Raw genomic sequence first — 19,121 nt, 5'->3', positions numbered from 1 at the left:
CCTCAGGATTGAAATTCCGTACTGTAACAAGCTGGTTTGTTATGTGGAGTGTGCAGAGAAATTTGGTGGTGCTAGTCTACTGTGAAACTGGAATCATTAGTGTTTCTCACACTTGTCACTTTCTACCACCATTACCTTTTTTCAATTACCGTACGTGAACATTGATATTCAGCCGGATATCAGTTTTATGAAACTAGCTCGAACTACGTAGAAATAGCCAGTAAGAAGACTTTAATCAATAACTTACGTGTATCAAGATAGAAACTTCCTGGCAGATTAAAAGTTTGTGCCATGTTGGGACTCCAGTCTGGGACCTCTGTGTTTTGCAAGCAAGTGCTCTACCAACTCAGCTACCAGAACACGACTCACGGTCCGTATTCTCAGGTTTGCTTCCGCCAGTACCTCGTCTCGGGTGGCTCGCTTGCTAAACGCCAGATTCGAGTCTCGGTCAGGCACACAGTTCTAGTCTGCCATAAAGTTGTGTAAGAGCTCCCATTCCACTGCAGGGTGAAAATTTCTTTCTGGATGTGTCAGTATCGTTGACAGATACATGGTACGGTGAAGTGGTTTAAAAAGGCCAGGTGTGAATAGCAACCCAAACGATAATTTTTGTCCTAACACATCACGTGTCGTATAATCTCATTTTCATCTCCAAATATTGTTCCTCGTTATTTATTTTTGTACTTTCCATACTCCACCGTCCTATGTCTCATGTCGTGTACCATCTGTTACAGGGAGGCTCGGTGGACCGTAGGCTGCCGTTCGCCATCTTGTCAGCGATGCACCTGCTGGTAGCGCTGTCGGTGTCGTTCCTGCCGGAAACTGCGCTGCAGAGGCTGCCGGAATCTCTGCAGGACGCCGCCGAGTTTGGCAGAGGGCGCCCCTACTGGAGCTGGAGACTCACAGCCCCGCCGTCATACGTTCAGGGACAATAGGCGCCCTCGGAGACGGTCCAGTCTCCCTTTTCGTCTCACATACTTCAAACTGAAGAACAATTTGTCTATTGGAGTATTGGAGTAGGGAAAAGCGTTTTCAACCTAGTAGTTTACATATGTTAAATTATCACACGAAGTATGCTCTTGGGTCACCGTAACCCTCAATGATTTGCAGGCGAAATGCTTGAAAATATGATATTTTGTAATGAAATTGTGCGCTAAGGTACTAAACTCACTTCATTTCACCTCTCTCATGTTCTTTTTCAATCAGTATTATTACAAACAAATCCAAAATTCGAGACTAAGTAAAAAAAAAAAAAGTCATGGAAGCTTATTAGCGAAGAAATCTGAAAGTGATCCGGATCTAAAGACTTTATTGGCATTCTTCATTTGCGTGGCCATAGTGTCCGTAGTTCATTTATAATTCATGAGGGTATTTTAGATCCGTCGTTGCAGCTACAAAGTTGCGTGATTTCTTCACCAGACGCGTTTCGCTTTATTGAGGTAAAGCATCATCAGTGGTCTGTAATTAAGTTTATTTACATTTTGATTTGCTTTTTGGATCGAAAAACACTTCGTTAAGAGTAGGTTGGTTTGTACTTACGGCAATTTTTCGGCTGCTTTCGCGCTTACATCGGGAAATGCCATCTGCTAGCATATCGTTGTTTTTCTGTGTTAGAAACATAATTTTCTACTTTTTAGATGTTCTGCAGCACTGTGCATCTCTCACAACACGCATTTATGCACACCACTGTATTCTGTTTGCTTTCGTACTTCAAGTATGTGTTGGTGTTTGCAGTGTTGCCGACAAACCTTTCCACTACTTTGTCTTTGACGTACAAATATTCTTTTTTAAACTAGATTATTGTATGTGTGTAATTCTATTTAAGTATGTGTCTCTGTATTTATATACTGTGTAAGAGTAGAGAAGGAATAGGCCTGTCGCCGCTCATTGGGCGTCAAGTTTCGGTAGTGGCACGCAAATTCCAGCCTTTTTTTAAAATTAATATAATATCACTACAACAATACATGTACAGAAAAATGTGATTGTGAATAGCTGGTCTATACTTCACATAGTCGAAATCTTTTAAGAACAGAAATAAATACATATGACATGTGTGACTAGTAATTTACAGAAATCTTTCAGTCTCAACTATAAAAAAAAATAAAAAATTGTGTGTGTTGTGAAATGTAAATAAGTGCATCAGGTAAAAAAACTAATAGAAAATGGAAATCACTAATGAGGAAAGATACTTCTAGCGAAAGTATTCATTGTAAGTAAAGCGTCCTCTGATGTCCGTACAATAACGCAACTGATAATGTGTTGGCTAAATGTTCGCTGTACTGCGGTGAACGGTGTAGTCGTTGATGACATTACCACAGGTAGGCCATGTACTGCACGGCGTCACTGAGTTGTAACTCAAAAATGGCGTAGGCAGTGTGTCCCAGTAGCCAGGCCACGCCGTTGGCACTTCGCTTTTGGGTGCAGTTCGTCGCTGAAGAGCACCAGTTAGCAGGGGCGCATGAAGCAGGCGCCCGCTGCTATGGCCCCCTATGCTGCAACATTCACTGAACGGTGGCTGCGTAGGCACTGTTGGTAGCCTCTTCGTTCATCTGGGTGGTCAGGTGCTCAGCAGGTGCACGTCTGTTCGCCCGTACTCATCCACACAGCTGTCGTTCGTCCCTGTCATGTGTGGGGTGTGGTGCACCGCAGTTGCCTCTGCCCCGGTTTAGGATGGCGCCATTTTTCCATGCGCAGTTCACTTTAACCTCACAGCCATGAGCAAAGTTTAAAAACTCGGCCATTTAGAAAATGCTTTCACTCTTGTTCCAGAAGCCCATGATCATACCCTTTCGGACGTCAGATAAATTGCTCCGTTACCTCATTGAGGCATTAATTTCACTGTTCCCGTGTCCCCCGGAGGCGCTTTATATACCCTCACCTACCAGTGCTACCACCAGCTGTCTGTAAATGGTTATTACACACTGACGTCTAATTTAGTAGTGGTCAGTGTGACTGGTCTGAGCCTAACAATGAAGAACATTTCAGCTACTGCTGATTGCACGCTCATTGTTGGTCAAATAGAGAAAATGACCGCAATCACACGCCTTTTTTGGTATTGTTAAAATAAGTTCTGGAGCGTCCGTGAGGTATGTCGTAATTCATCAAATGCAGTAGTTGCCTTTTGAAGATATGTGCAGGCAAAGATACGATCGACAGAGCAACTTCATAGGGAAGGTTTAGTAGTAGGAAGGCCAGTCAACTGATACTATGTAACTGTTAATTTTATGCTGTGAAAATTCACAGTGCTACCAGGTAAAATTTAAACAAACATCTATTTTATATTTTGTAAGTGCAACATGTATCTTAATACATGTGCTCGGGAAGTCGACAAGCGAGAAATTTTAAAATGTATCATGAGAATGGGGTTTGGCTGCAAGGGCTTTCCTGATGGGCCACGTGGGTCGACAAAGGACCAGCCAGCTCAGGACAATAGTAGGGTTGTCCCCCAGTAGTAGGCAGAAAGTGGCGAACCTCCATCCTGGGCTACCATGCTTCTCCAGTACAATGGCGGCTTTTGCTTCAGGATGAAACGTGACCAAATTGAAATACGAGGGCTATCCACAAAGTACATTACGTTTTGGAATCAAAAATAAATAAAGTATTGGAAATTTTTTTTTATTATATACAGATGAAAGCCACACTTCAACACTACTTTTCTACATAGATGCCATTTAAATTAGGGCACTTAACGTAGCGATGGACGAGCTTGGAAATTCCTTCGTCGTAAAATTCGGCCGCCTGCACCTTCAACCACGTGGTTACCTCTTCTTGAAGCTGTGCGTCGTCATCAAAACGGTGCATAGCCAACCACTTCTTCATTGCTGGGAATAAGTGGAAGTCGCTCGGTGCCAGGTCGGGACTGTACGGCGGATGAGGAAACAACTCCCACTTAAAAGATTCGAGAACTTCACGAGTGGCATTTGCCGTGTGGGCCCGGGCGTTGTCGTGAATCAGCAAGATCTTTGAGCCCAACTTTCCCCTGCGCTTGTTTTGTATTGCTCTTCTGAGGTTGTGCAGAGTTTGCCAATACCATTGAGAGTTTATTGTAGTGCCTCTTTCCAGGAAATCCACAAAAATCGTATTTCTACCGGGTTACTGATCAACCACGTGGATGAAGGCGCAGGCGGCCGAATTTTACGACGAAGGAACTTCCAAGCTCTTCCATCGCTACGGTAAGTGCCTTAATTTAAATGGCAACTATGTAGGAAAGTAGTACTTAAGTGTGGCTTTCATCTGTATATAATAAAAAAAATTTGCAATACTTTATTTATTTTTAATTCCAAAACGTAATGTACTTTGTGGATAGCCCTCGTACTTCATAATTACATAATATTTCGATGTATATCAGTACGACAAATCCAAATATATCGGGGTACTTGTGGCATTGAGCCACATTTATTAAGCCTTTCATATTACAAATATAAGAACTATATGAGTTAGCTGACGACACTTAACAAATGTAGTTACAAGTGACTACAAATTAATAACTGCTCAACTCTTTTTGCTGTCTATATAACCAACGTATTGGATGATAGATCAGGACTTTAGCTACCATCTCTGATAGTCACACATTGATGCATATTTTATTTGTTGAGTTATTGTGTTTATACCCAATTAATAAGTAAAAGGGATTAGAGCTTGTATCCTACACAGGTACACAACCAATGGAACCAGTATGACAATTGTGAGATCTATCCGTATCTAATCACGTATGTTTATCTCAGTTATTAATTGTTTGTTAATGAACTTAAGGAGATTAAATTAGCTGTGTGATTTAATACCATAAGGTGTGTGAACAGAGGCATCAGCTGAACAGACCACACTTATATTTCATGTTTTCCAACATGTATTATTTATCATTTATTATAAGGGCATAGGCAGTCTAACATATTTAATTAAATATTTCTATGCTTTCATATGTACAATAAAATGTTTGGTCTCTGCAGAAGCGGGATAAAATGTTCTTTAATTTCATCATTACATTTGAACTGTAACAGAGAGAGGGTTTGGTGTGGAGGAGTGATACAGTGAAGTACATGTCGAAACGTGATAGAGGATAGAATTATGTTGCAAAGCAGTTGGTGAGATACGAACGGCTAGCAGTTGTGAATACTCCTACTTTAAAATTGGTTCGTACTCGGTAAAAACTTTGACACAGTACTTAGTATAAACTTTAACTGTGAGCGAGCATCGTATGAGATGCTTCGAACAACTCTGAAGTGATTTACTTGTTTTTCTGCGATTATTTGTGCCTAGTTAAAAGCATGGTACTGTTATTTGGTAAATTATTGATTTGTAGGCATTCCACCACCACTTTGATAAAGCAGATTAACACAGTCTCAACTGCAACTGAATATTTATCAATTTGCATCCTTTAAACTGAATTATTGTACGACCACCATACCTAGTTATTCTTCATGTATATCTACACTACTGGCCATTAAAATTGCTACACCACTAAGATGACGTGCTACAGGCGCGAAATTGAACCGACAGGAAGAAGATGCTGTGATATGAAAATGATCAGCGTTTCAGAGCATTGACCCAAGGTTGCCGCCGGTGGCGACACCTACAACGTGCTGACATGAGAAAACTCATACACAAACAGCAGCTGACTGGCGTTGCCCGGTGAAACGTTGTTGTGATCCCTCGTGTAAGGAGGAGAAATGCGTACCATCACGTTTCCGACTTTGATAAAGGTCGGATTGTAACCTATGGCGAATGCGTTTTATCGTATCGCGACACTGCTGCTCGCGATGGTCGAGATCCAATGACTGTTAGCAGAATATGGAATCGGAGGGGTTCAGGAGGGTAATACGGAACGCCGTGCTGGATCCCAACGGCCTCGTATCACTAGTAGTCGGGATGACAGACACCTTATCCGCATGGCTGTAACGGATCGTGCAGCCACGTCTCGAACTCTGAGTCAACAGATGGGGACGTTTGCAAGACAACAACCATCTGCACCAACAGTTTGACGACGTTTGCAGCAGCATGGACTAACAGCTCGGAGAACATGGCTGCGGTTACCCTTGACGCTGCATCACAGACAGGAGCGCCTGCGATGGTGTACTCAGCGACGAACCTGGGTGCACGAATGGCAAAACATCATTTTTTTCGGATGAATCCAGGTTCTGTTTACAGGATCATGATGGTCGCATCTGTGTTTGGCGACATCGGGGTGAACGCACATTAGAAGCGTGTATTCGTCATCGCCATACTGGTGTATCACCCGGCGTGATGGCATGGTGTGCCATTGGTTACACGTCTCGGTAACCTCTTGTTCGCACTGACGGAACTTTGAACAGTGGACGTTACATTTCAGATGTGTTACGACCCGTGGCTCTACCCTTCATTCCATCCCTGTAAAACCCTACATTTCGGCAGGATAATGCACGACCGCATCTTGCAGGTCCTGTACGGGCCTTTCTGGATACAGAAAATGTTCGACTGCTGCCCTGGCCATCACATTCTCCAGATCTTTCACCAATTGAAAACGTCTGGTCAATGGTGGCCGAGCAACTGGCTCGTCACCATACGCCACCCACTATTCTTGATGAACTGTGGTATCGTGTTAAAGCTGCATGGGCAGCTGTATCTGTACACGCCATCCAAGCTGTGCTTGACTCAATGGCCAGGCGTATCAAGGCCGTTATTACGGCCACATGTGGTTATTCTGGGTACTGATTTCTCAGGATCTATGTACCCAAACTGCGTGATAATGTAATCACATGTCAGTTCTAGTATAATATATGTGCCCATTGAATACCCGTTTATCATTTGCATTTCTTCATGGTTTAGCAATTTTAATGGCCAGTACTGTAGAGATTCCCTATTCGAAATCGAGTTCTCGTGTCGTCTATATACGCAGGTAATAATCTATTATTGTCATTTAAAATTATTCATACATTTACAGTTTGTGTTTATTTAAAATTTCGCCTAACTTCTCAGTACTTTAGCTACATGACCAGAGGATCATTATCTGTGATTTTAGCTATCTTCTCTAATTTGCATTTAAGCAGTCTTACACGTCTAGGGCCGATGACAACGTCGAGCCATATTTTGTGAACAGAGCCATGCATAGCGTAAATAGTATCCGCCTGCCAGTACCTTAATCTGGTATGTCACAGTTAAGGTTTTCCGTGTGGGACTCTCATAATAAAATGTATCCCTATTCTTTAACAGTTGGTACGTCTGAAAGGATAAGAGGTTTTAAATGTTCACGCACGATATTTGCGAGGAAACGAAATGCACTCACGCAACTCGCTTGCGCTGTAGCTTAAGCGGCTTCTACAGGCCAGTTTGAGACAGTTTCCAGGCTTAAAAGTTGCACGTGTCTTCCGTTAGTTTATTCTTCGTGAGTTCACCTACACCACTGTGGTACGTTATAAACAGTGATCGTTTACACCCAGTTAACACCAACGTGACCAATCATATGTGTAAGTGGAGAAAAGAAGGAAAATCGGCAGCGATATTATTACAGACGGAGATCAAACTCGCACTAGGAAAGGGAGGGGAAATACATGCGTCGATGCTTTGCAAAGCATCCATCGTGGTATTCGACTTCAACGTTAAGGTAATCTCAGACTACCTGAATAAAGAAGGCTGGTTAGCAATGGGTCATCTAGCATGGTGTATAAGAGATCGAAGTCTCCATTCAGAAAGTAATTAATGAGTTGAAAAAGACCGGAAAACATCTTAAGAAATCGGCAGAGTGATTAGCAATTACGGAAACGTTTAGGAGATGTTGGATAACTGATCCATGAAATTGACATTTCACCCAGAACTTAAAGGTCGATAAAGGAATGCGTCTATTAGGAATGAACATAATTACGTATTGCTGACACCAAACCAAAATTCAAAGCGAATTTCTAATACTTTGTGTTGAACACGATATGCACTCTCGCCGGGGGAAGTTTTAAGTACTTTCACGAAATGGTAAGAGTGTCATGTTTCTTGTATTACATTAAAATCCAAAAAAGGGAAGATTAAAAGAAGTCGGACTGTGGTATGCAACTAGGAAAAGATTTAAAACAGCCTAACGTGGAAGGAAATTTCTTTCTCTTTCTTTCAAATGCATTGGTCTTACCGGACTTTGTTCGGAGTTGTCAGGTGTAAGTAAACTCATCATAAAAACGTAGCTGTTGAATTTGTGGTGACACATGTGGCAGAACAAATCGGAAAAGGGTTTGCCTAACTATTTTTTGTTCTCTGCATTTTTAGCGATGCCACTACCAGTTACACGTGTGTAGAGAAAGGTTTTCGAAATTATAGTCAATTAAAAAAATACCTTCATAATTCAATGACGTATGAGACACTAGTGGACTTTCAGCAGTTTTAATAGAGTATGACGCAGTTTAGTAAGTTCAATAAGATCACAAATTTAGATTAAGCAATGAATGATATTAGTATATACAAAAATCTTAATGAAAAATGAGAAGGTTTACATCACAGAATATTAATCGATTATGACTAATCATATCCGTAACAGTTTATTCAATGCATTACTTATTGAAGAGAGGTGAAGTTTCAGTGTCATACTTTCTGTAATGGTTCATGATAGTTTTTCAACACATGTAGGGCCAGAGGGTGAGCTCCCAAGTACACGTTGTTTCTGATTGTAAGGAAATAACTTTTCACGACCATAGAATGGAGGATGGAATGGTATCGCTAAGTATAGGGCGACTCATCTTGGTAGAGCTGGCTGCTCACAACCATATGTTTTGGTATGGTACTCACCTGGACCCCATTTGGCCTCAGTACATTAATGAGCCTCCTCCACAATGGTCCAGGATTTGGCTTGGGTCTAGTACCAGAATTATTTCTCTTGCTTCTCTCAAGTTATGCAGGTCAACTTAGTCACCTTCTCTCTCAAGTAATTGTATTTTTACATGTAACATTATAAAAAAGTATAAGCCTATTGGTATACCATTTCTAGAGTGTTCTAGTAATCAGATGTGACAACACAACTAAGCATAGACTCTTGCTTAACTCCTAGTTGCTTCACCGTTTTTCACATCCCTCAATAAATTTTTTTATGCTTTCTTTTAACATGATTACGTGCATACACTACAGTGTACTTATTAAGTGCGCTCCTTATGTAGAGTTCAGAAGTGCTGCAATTACCTCTTTGTATATCTTGCCATATCTATTGCTAATCACTGACCCTACATCCCAGTACATTTTCTACAACTAACTACAACAAACTGCAAGTTCTATACTACAGGAAATACATGACAGTTATGCATCAATGCTATCATTCATAAAGAAAACTCTGTTACATTTTCAAGAAATGTCAACACTTACAGACAAATACTAGGTCAATAAGCATGCAAGTCAATGTGAAATTATCAGATGACACATTCATTTCCTGTGCAGAGACATTAATAACAAACAAATAGAAAGATGCACTGGGCAGGCCTCAATAATCATGTCAAACTATCTCTCAAACATAATAAATTTCTCTTCCTTTCATTATCACCTATTTACAAGTACCTATGGTGCATTCAATGTTGCAGTCATTGTCTTGATCCTATTCTCCTTTGCCTACGTCAGATTTCTCTCAGATATCCCTATTAAATTTTCGTACATCCATAGTTGAAATGGAGGACAGTGGGACGTCAACTGGTATAAATTCATATTAAAAATGAAGAAATTCCTCCAGCTGTATTCAAGGTGTCGATTTTATTTTGACTACTTAGTTCAACGCTGTAACAACGTCATCTTCAGGCCCATATACTTGTTGACGTCAACTGCGTGCGGCTGATATTAGACGTCAGTGGTGAGATATGGACGTGCTCCGTGTGGAAGGTGGGTAGTGACTACTATGACTGGAAGCATTGGACGATTAATACGTGATGCTGCTAGCTGTGTTTAATCACGTGCGTGCACGCATGCCCTCTAGCGATGGGCTGTGAAATTCCACGCTCTGTTCGGAACCACACGCTACGATATTACCCTCCTGTCACCGGTTTGGGCATTCCAGACTCTGGCTCATTTCAGTTTGAAGGCCCCTTATAGTAAATAATTATTTATAAACTGGGCTACTCAAGAGACGTGAATAACCCATGACAACTTCCAAAGTGTTAACCCAGACTAGTGAAGCAAGTAACATATAGCAGCGACACAACATTTTTACTCTCCAAGATTCACTTATCTTCACAGTTATTGAAAAATTAAACTTGTGCCTAGTAACTATCAACGCAAGAAGTGGAAATTGAACCCAGCTCCGTATGTGGCGCGACTGCAATTTCTTCGCAATGCAGGTGTTCCACATCTGATAACAATTCTGACACCTCATCTCTCTAGAGCGTATCGCAGCCTGTTCAATAGAGTCAATCTTTTTCTTGTTCGATTCAGTTGCCATTAAGCAGTTGCATTGGCTACCCGATGCGTACATTGGCCTTTATTTCGAAATCACTGAAATAAAATCACGTAAAGGTCATCTGCACAAACTGTGAACACTGAACTATGTGAAGCTTTCACAGGGAGTGTTGCTTTCCGTTGAACTATTCTGCTGCACAGTATGGTCATGCTAAACGTCACACAGTGCAGACGACAAGCGGAGTTACTGAACTACATTTTTCCGTAATTTAATAAACCACACATCCTCTGCCTGCTAACAGGGTCAAACTGTAGGAAGCTCAGAAGTAATTTACTTCTCTTTCTTACCCGCCAATAATAGTGAAACATAAGAGGGACATTTCTGTGAAAGAGCTCGTGACTACCTGTCCTGGTCAGAACAATATCTGCCTCAACGGCCTCACACTAACCAGCGTCACCGAAGGTGATAGCGACGTATTGTGCCTTGAGTCTATGGTCTACAGGTAACGTTGTTGCACTAACATACCCAATAATGACGTGCTTTGATATTGTAGTATGGTTTTAAGGGTAAAATATTTTCGCGAGAAAATTTTACCTGGATAAAGGAGGTTGATGCTTACATTCGTGACGGTTTCCTCTGGCACGTTGGTACGTATGTAGCTACGTATCAACTTCATTTTTCATTTGAGGTCCTGGCGCTGTTCTTGCATAACACTTCAACGTTGCGTATTTTAAAGTAATGACTAGCGCTGTTATGGATTTCTCTCTTCTTTTAGGATCATTCTGACAACAATTATCCGTGACATTCAGAACACCAAGGGCTGTAGATATTACGTAAAAGGCAACATGCTGGTTTCCCGTGATATTGGAATCTAGAACCAACGCAGGCTTTACGGCTCAATGATGTTTCCATGGACGTAGCGATCAAATGTGGCATCCAGAGCTCCTAGTGATGGCTAGTTTGCAATGGAAAGACGGAGAAAGTCGTAGTTTGTGCATGGAATGACCTGAACTAAGAACATGGATTTGGTAGTTATATGACACACCATAGCTGCAAATCGTTAGAATACTTAATTGGAATACCGAGATAATAGAGAATGAATCAGCAAAATACTTGCACGTCATTGTAGGAGGCAGATCTGAGTCTTGAACTGGCTGGCAATTCAAGAGAAATCTTGCACTTCAAAGACGTAGCGGAAACAACCGACAATTTGTCCAATACCCGAAATACAACAGCTTTAAGCAAGTGTGCATAAGCCAACCGAAACACTATAAATTAAGAGGAACAGAGATGTACTGGATGACCCTCCCTGTCTCATGGTTTTATTTTTGTGTTAGTTGAAAGTTAACCCTGTGGGGACTATATAAATGATTGAGAATGAGGCAAAATTTACTAGAATTCTAACAACATTTATTTTTTAAAGGAAAACAACAGACAGAAATTATGCTTAACAAGTTATTGATTTAATACTGTAAACAACTAACAGGTGGTTTAAGACCACAATGGATAACGATCGTGGTTGGCAGAAGTGAGTCAAGTACTCAGGCCCTAAAAATGTAGATAACGCAATCTGAATTGATATGACGATGAGCAGACTTTGATTGTTCAAATCTACAGAAGTTTTTCTATATAGGTGCAGCTGAGAGCAAGGGTGATTGACATTTGTACGCCCTGTCAAGGCCAGAGCTGCAGTACGTTATCCTGTTTGCATTGTGCGGCGATGTAACTTGCAGCTGGCAAGACGTGTGTGGCGGATTCGAGACGTGAGGCTTCAACTTTGAATACATCGCAGCCACGGAAGAAGTGCAAAATTCTCACGCTCTAGCAATCAGGCAGACGCAATTTACTCTCTACCAGAACCCTGAAACCACAGTAGATTTCAGTGTGTGACACACCCGTTTGCTGGTCATACCAAGCGCCAATTTGGCTCATTTGCACGACAAAGCCCACAAGGATACCAAACTTCAAGATTGATACCAAAACTAATAAGTGTGCCCTTGGCAAATGAGCAGTCCGAGATTTTTGAAGTCACACTGTCGGTACAGTAAGAACTTCACCACAGGCTCCCCAGTCTAAACTACTTGAAAGTGAAGTCAGTCTCAGGACAGGTCCCAAGTACCAACCACCACACATGCCAGAGCATCAACCAGAAGACTCATTACCAGACCAATGTCCAACCCCCAAGTGCTTTAGACCTCTCTAGAAAAAAATCAGTTTTTCTGCAAAGTGCATGAACGACACCACCTTCATGCTGTCTTGAACCAATCACAGAGATCTAGTGGTGCTAAATCTCCACACCCACACGACAGCACAAATTCATGCCGAAGCAGGGAAAGATTTAAGAAACCTGCACCTCTGAAAAAAAAAGAAACCGCCAATTACTGTTTTTATTTAAGTTTTCATGGAGGTGGAAGATGATTTTCTCCAAAGTCAAGTCACTTCCCATGGCAACAAGCAAACAGATACATTCTTAAAGCTCTTTATCTAAATCGCCTGTGCCTTGGAGCTTGTTAGTCCAAGCTATGAGATGTAATAAAGATTCTATCTCTAAACTTTTTTCAGACGCCAGAGGTTTTTATACAACTGAGGTGGCCGATGGAAGTGGGTCACAGGCCTATTTGCAGTACTGGCGAACACGTAAAAAAGGTGAATTTTTATTATGCGTGGCTCTGCACACACTGCCCAGTTTATGACTACACTGTGCAGCCACATTCCTTCAGTCCATCGCCTCCAGCCCAGGCTTCAGCTGACGCCAATGCAGGTGTCGGGGCATTGTTCTGCTGGAGGCCTGTCTCGATGAGGGGCTGCTCTCTCTGCCCTGTAGAGCTGTGGACCTGCCCCGCAAGATTTACTGAGGGATGAGCTCGCTGCCAATTGCTTCCAGCTCGCAACATGCCATTTCTACGAGCTAAGAACCATAGAAATACCTCATGCTTTTTGTGCCCTACCAGACTCCATCAACATCTGCTCAGGACGTTAACTTTGTAGAGTCTCGCTCAAGGTGTGTCAGGTTGTAACAAAATGTTTAATAATTTTCTCGTATACGAAAATTGGTGAGAGAGTAACTTGTCCTCTCTCAGTGCCCCCTGCCTGCTGTTGATTTCTGCATGGGTAGTGTCTCACTTCAGTATTGTTCAGTGTGAGGAAATCATTCGAAAATAGTAGGAGAATCTCATCCTCATAACTGATATATATGTGGAAAAAGATAACTTTGCTAATCAGGATTGCCCATGGGTAAAACACATCCTAGCTTGACCTCATTCATTCCAGGGGTCATTCACTCACATGATGCTGCAAGCCAGCAAGAGTACACATAAATATTGCTGTGAGTGGTATGAATTATGTTAGATCCAGGGGTCATTGCTACATCACTGACTTCCAATAAACATTTGATAGGCTGTTAAAAAGCCTTGCAGGAAAGAAATATACCCATTCACACCATATCCTGAGGTCAGATATGTGTAATGTCCCTAATCATTTACAATGTCCTGGAGTATAAAATGTTCTCTGCTCATTGATTTACCCCTGCTCTATCACTTATTTGGTCTCAATCATCAAACATATACATTCTCAAATTCTCAGTGAACAAGGAAATCACATGTGTAATCTGTTTGTCTTATTGGGTAAGTTGTGTAAATTTGTGTATTATATTCTAAGACATGAAAACAAACCCCGCGACCGCTACGGTCGCAGGATCGAAAGCTGCCTCGGACATGGATGTGTATGATGTCCTTAGGTTAGTTAAGTTTAAGTAGTTCTAAGTTCTAGGGGACTGATGACCTCAGAAGTTAAGCCCCATAGTGTTCAGAGCCATGAAAACAAACACAGGCACATAATCAGAGCATTAATAAATGGGTGGTGTACAAGAATCCACGGAAAGTAAACAGATAGAATTTCATCGACCATGGTGATAATTGTGAAGGTTCTTCTATGACACAGTACGATGCTCAGTTGTGGAAATCGAATAACGATTGTGAGGTCCAAAGAAATCATAGCAGTACTCAGTTTGTGATATTATTGGATTTCAGACATTTTGCATATGAGAAAAGGACAGCCATCGACCTGTAGTTTGTAGTCATACTAAGCATGACAACGCGAGAGTAAAGAAAAGAAATCTGTTTATAACGTGCGCCTATACCAAGACGCGCGGCCAGCGTTTAAAAGGTACTTTTAAACACTATGACTCGCTGGGCGCAGATATTTAAAATCATTGCCGCAGCGCTTGGTAGCAAGAAGCTGCGAAACAGAAGAAAGAACAATTTATCATTTGTTAGGAAAATTCTAGAGTCTTTATAGTTAGTTGTACTTCTGGTCGATGATATGTTAACATGTATTTCATTGCCTTTGATGTTTGGTCGCCGACTTGTTAAGACGTGTTGTGTAGCACCGCTACAAGTTATATTTCATTTAGTGTGAAAAACCATGTTGTCACCAAGAAAAAAAAAGGCTTTTGTAAACCTTGTGACAATAAAAATTCCTTACGCGCACGCCAGAACATTTAATTTTTACAAAATATCACACATACAAAAGCAGCGATTGTTGGACTGCTCCATGTATGAGAAAAACATAAAAATGTAAGTTTTGTATACATTGTAAATTTGTTAATGTTTATAGTTTAACGCCTTTGTTCTTTGAGAATATATTGATGCTTTACTGTACAGAAAATCTATGCTTATTCTTTTCATAAATTAACCACAAATAATGTTTATGTTTAAATGAACTTTGTTACAGGTTCGCGCTTTATCGCGGTGTCTCGATTGTATTTGGGAGACCATTAATGTGTTAAATTTCCGATCTGACTACTTTTTTTACAAAATTTCACTGTTTTGCATTCATTTCCATTTTTTTATTATTATTCAAATAGGTCCCTTAGGTAATTTCATTGAAGAGTCTGATTACGTAAAATCAATTCGGGTTAAGAGGTCATTTGAGAAACAGTTTTCGCGCAATCAATCAGTACGTCTACTGAACACAATCGAGAACCGTCGCATCGGCGAACATTCATTAATTTTTCTCTCTTTCCAAGTAGTACCAAAAAACGGCCAAGGAGAACTGCCGTGAGTACGCAATCTAGTGTTAAAGGTTGCATTCTTTATCTGGTCGGCAAACATTGCCATAAATTATCATCATCAATGTTGTATTTGGTTAAATGTGAAACGCAAAACCTTTTAACGCTAGATGTGGCGCCCGAACAGGGACTTGACTAAGAAACTAATTTGTTCTTTTTATTTTCATGCTATTATTTGGAGAAAATTGGAAGCCAAAACCAGTGATAAAAAAACGGACGCATATGCAGAAAATCGCAGTAAGAATCCACAACGGTGGCCGTAGTGGCCGTGCGGTTCTAGGCGCTACAGTCTGAATCCGAGCGACCGCTCCGGTCGCAGGTTCGAAACCTGCCTCGGGCATGGATGTGTGTGATGTCCTTAGGTTAGTTAGGTTTAATCTAAGTTCTAGGCGACTGATGACCTCAGAAGTTAAGTCGTGTAGTGCTCAGAGCCATTTGAACCATTTGAATCCACAACAGCAATAAATAGCAGCGCGCAAGACAACTAATGTGAGTACGATTTTTCATTACGTTTGAAGCTTTGCGTACCAAACATTCAGTCGGCTCGTGACATTCACTCTCTACGCTTTCTTCCTTTTCCTTTTCCTCAAGCTATTTAATTTCCATATTTTTGTTTCCTTTTGCTATTAGATCCGCCTCTATCACAGCATTTCGCTTACAATAGTTAGAAATAGTTAGCAAGAATTTCCATTGTTGTGCATTTTAGTGAATCACAATGGCCACTATCTGTGCCAGTTTCAGTGCTCTATAAGTGGTTTTCATTTATTTTATCACTCCCGTTGCCATATTGGCATTTTCGTGTGTCAGTGTTTCAATTGTTTATAACGTGCAAGCAATATCTGAGAAATCAGGACGCGAAATCCTTGGCTCACCTAACACGTGAAAATCATAATTAAAAAAATTCTCTTTTCTAGCTCGTGCAGTGTAACTACTTTAAGTTTACGATGGCTGATGAGCAACCAAGGCAACTTAGACCGCGCGGGGGTGTAAAGAATCCTGAATCTCGTAGTGAGGGAACAACAGACGACGAAGCGACACGTGAGCTGTCGGCGCCACAGACCGCGTCGCAGTCACGTGAATGGTCGCCGTCAGATATACTAAAATTGTTTGCTGATATGAAAACCAGTTTTGAAGCAAACATGGCACATCTTACAAACAAGAGCGAAGCTCACATGGGTAATCTTGATACTCGAATGGGACAGTTAACAAACCAAAGTGACAATATTGAAACGCAAATCAGTCAGTTAGCAAATCAAAGTGACAGCAGGTTCAACAGTTTAGAATCAAGGATAGAGGACACTCAAGTGCGAATGAAAAATATAGATTCTGTTATTACGGACATCCAAGCACTAATCAAAATTTCGAATAACACCATGGAGGAAAAAATTAAAGCCATTACCACTGCTTACGCAAACGAGCTAAACGCAAGCGTACACGCAAAAACTGACAGTGTTCTTTCGATGGTGGAATCGGCCGAGACCAATAGTGGTAGCAAGTTCACAGATATGCACGCCCAAATAGATGTGTGTATATCAACTGCGAGTGACTCTTTGAAACATTACAGTGTTATTTCAAAGAGAGTATGCCAATTGACAGAAGGTGTCAACCACGTTGGCGAGAGAGTTGATGACCTTGCTCAGCAAATATCCGATGTCAATATTGACAAAAAGATCGCAGATGTCAAAACCGGTATAAACAATACACTTAATAGGGAATTTGAAGAGTGAATGCAATCCAAAGAACAGTACATTGTCAGCAAGGTACACACTGAAGTAAAGGGTACGGTTAAATCTGCTACAGCAGAAATCTTAACCGCTCCCGGTACCTCTGGTAACACTTTAACCAGTGAATTAGGTGAAATCAGACGAGCGTTTAGCCATGATCTTCCGGAATGTAAACGTCAGCTACGCAATTATATAGATCAACTGAAACGAAAAGTTACGGAATTGCAAGGTGACAATCAAAGTGAGTATTCGCTACCGCCAGAAGACGGTAATCGTCAACATCCCGAGTGTCAGGTACAATTCTCACCAACAGTAAATAATACGCGTGACGAAACTTCCACGTCACGTAGTCATGCCGATCAACTAACACTCGTTGAACTAATGCGAGACGAGAGTGTGCTAAAACACAGAGTTTTTCAGCCTTTTATACCTGAAAAACGAAATATACATCCCATGGAATTTCTAAAATCATTCGCAGGTGCTTTTCCAGAATCATGGAACGACAGGCAGCGGATACGGTTTATCTTAGGCTATGTACACGGTGAAGGATCAATTTGAGGTACAGAAATAATAGACAAATGTCACACCTATGCAGATTTTGAAAAGCATTTTTTGAATAAATTCTGGAGTTCAGGTATACAACAAAGACACCGAAAGGAGGTTTACAACGCCGAACCTTTCAACACCAAAGGAGGAGGTTTGAGACGTTATTTTGAAACATATCTACGTAAAATTCAGTATAGGGACACGCCCATTTCAACCAAAGATGTAATCATGATCTTTAAGTCAAAACTTCCTGTGTCAATAAGAGAAAAACTAGTTAATGTGAGTGAAGAAGACCTAGAAGCCTTTCTTTCTGTTCTTGACAATTTGGATATGACCTATGAGGATGTGCGTGCGAGCGCGCGGAATAATTATAATAATGGACCGCCCGCTCCGCAGCAGCACATAACAAATTGCGTCAATGGAATGTCGTACCAACATAACACGGGACAACCAAACGCTCAGCCTTACGGCAATCATAACAGTTTCAACCGCCGTAATGGAAAACAATATAACAAGTATCCACACCAGAATAGATACAATCCGATTTATCAAAACACACAGCAACAACACGGTAATTCACCTATAAATCACAACGGTAATTACCAGTACCAGAACAACAAGACGAATAATGGAAATCGCCACAAGGGAAAGAAATGGAACAATTATAATAGACCACAACAGTACAGTCAGCCGAGTCACTTCATTCCCTCTCACCAAATGAATTTTTCACAGCCGAAAAATGCGACATTTCCTCACCAACCCAACCAACAGTTCAGGAACAATAGTCAGGACAATTCGTCGCATGCTTTTCCTGACAACGCCGGTCATAATAGGCAAGGAAATCCGACCATTTTCTACACACAGGCAAACAAAGCACCAAACGCGATGTCAAATAACACGCAATCAAGAGATGCACAAGTCGTATGGGATACGAACGCAAATTTTCGACCTGGTATGTAGCAAAATACTAGTCAAGTAAAAATAACTGACATTTCAGCTTCACCCCAGTCGGAAAACCATTAGCAGCTTCATTAGGCCTCCACGGGGAAGCTGCGGAACCAATGGGGGGGCAACTTCATTAAAAGACATATCAACGTAATTAGATACGAAGACGACAGAGACTTACGGGACGAACTATTAGACGAAAAGAACACCTACGAAAACAACGACCTTTGGGAAAACCAAGTACAAGCGTCAACTCTGATTCACATTTATGATATACCAATCATTGCCATCAACGACACAGGTGCAAATATTAATGCCATGTCTACGTGTGTATATAAAAAGGTGTGCTCTGTAAGAAAAATTCCTTCACTTCCTGCACAAGGATGTACTGTATCCGGAGCAGTAGGCTCTCTAGTACAGAAGGTTAGCTTGCAAGTACAAGCAACAATACAATTTAAATCCGACTGTATACAGCGCACATTTTTAGTAGTAAAGAAACTGTCAGTGCCATGCT

At 41.2% G+C, this 19,121-nt stretch overlaps 1 protein-coding gene across 1 annotated transcript in view; it reads left to right on the top strand.

Annotated features, from left to right (window-relative positions):
• Positions 1-935, top strand: part of LOC124788441 (solute carrier family 22 member 7-like) — a 100,230-nt gene extending 99,295 nt beyond the window's left edge. Inside the window, exon 9 of the mRNA XM_047255713.1 lies at positions 735-935. Within this exon, the coding sequence (XP_047111669.1) occupies positions 735-935 (201 nt within the window). The remainder of the gene's footprint in view (positions 1-734) is intronic.
• Positions 936-19,121: the final 18,186 nt, after the last annotated feature.

Source organism: Schistocerca piceifrons, chromosome 3 (genome assembly GCF_021461385.2).
Source record: "Schistocerca piceifrons isolate TAMUIC-IGC-003096 chromosome 3, iqSchPice1.1, whole genome shotgun sequence".
In the NCBI taxonomy this organism is placed as follows: Eukaryota; Metazoa; Arthropoda; class Insecta; order Orthoptera; family Acrididae; genus Schistocerca; species Schistocerca piceifrons.
Note: the sequence above shows the minus strand (reverse complement) of the source record. Positions and strands in the feature narration are given on the sequence as shown.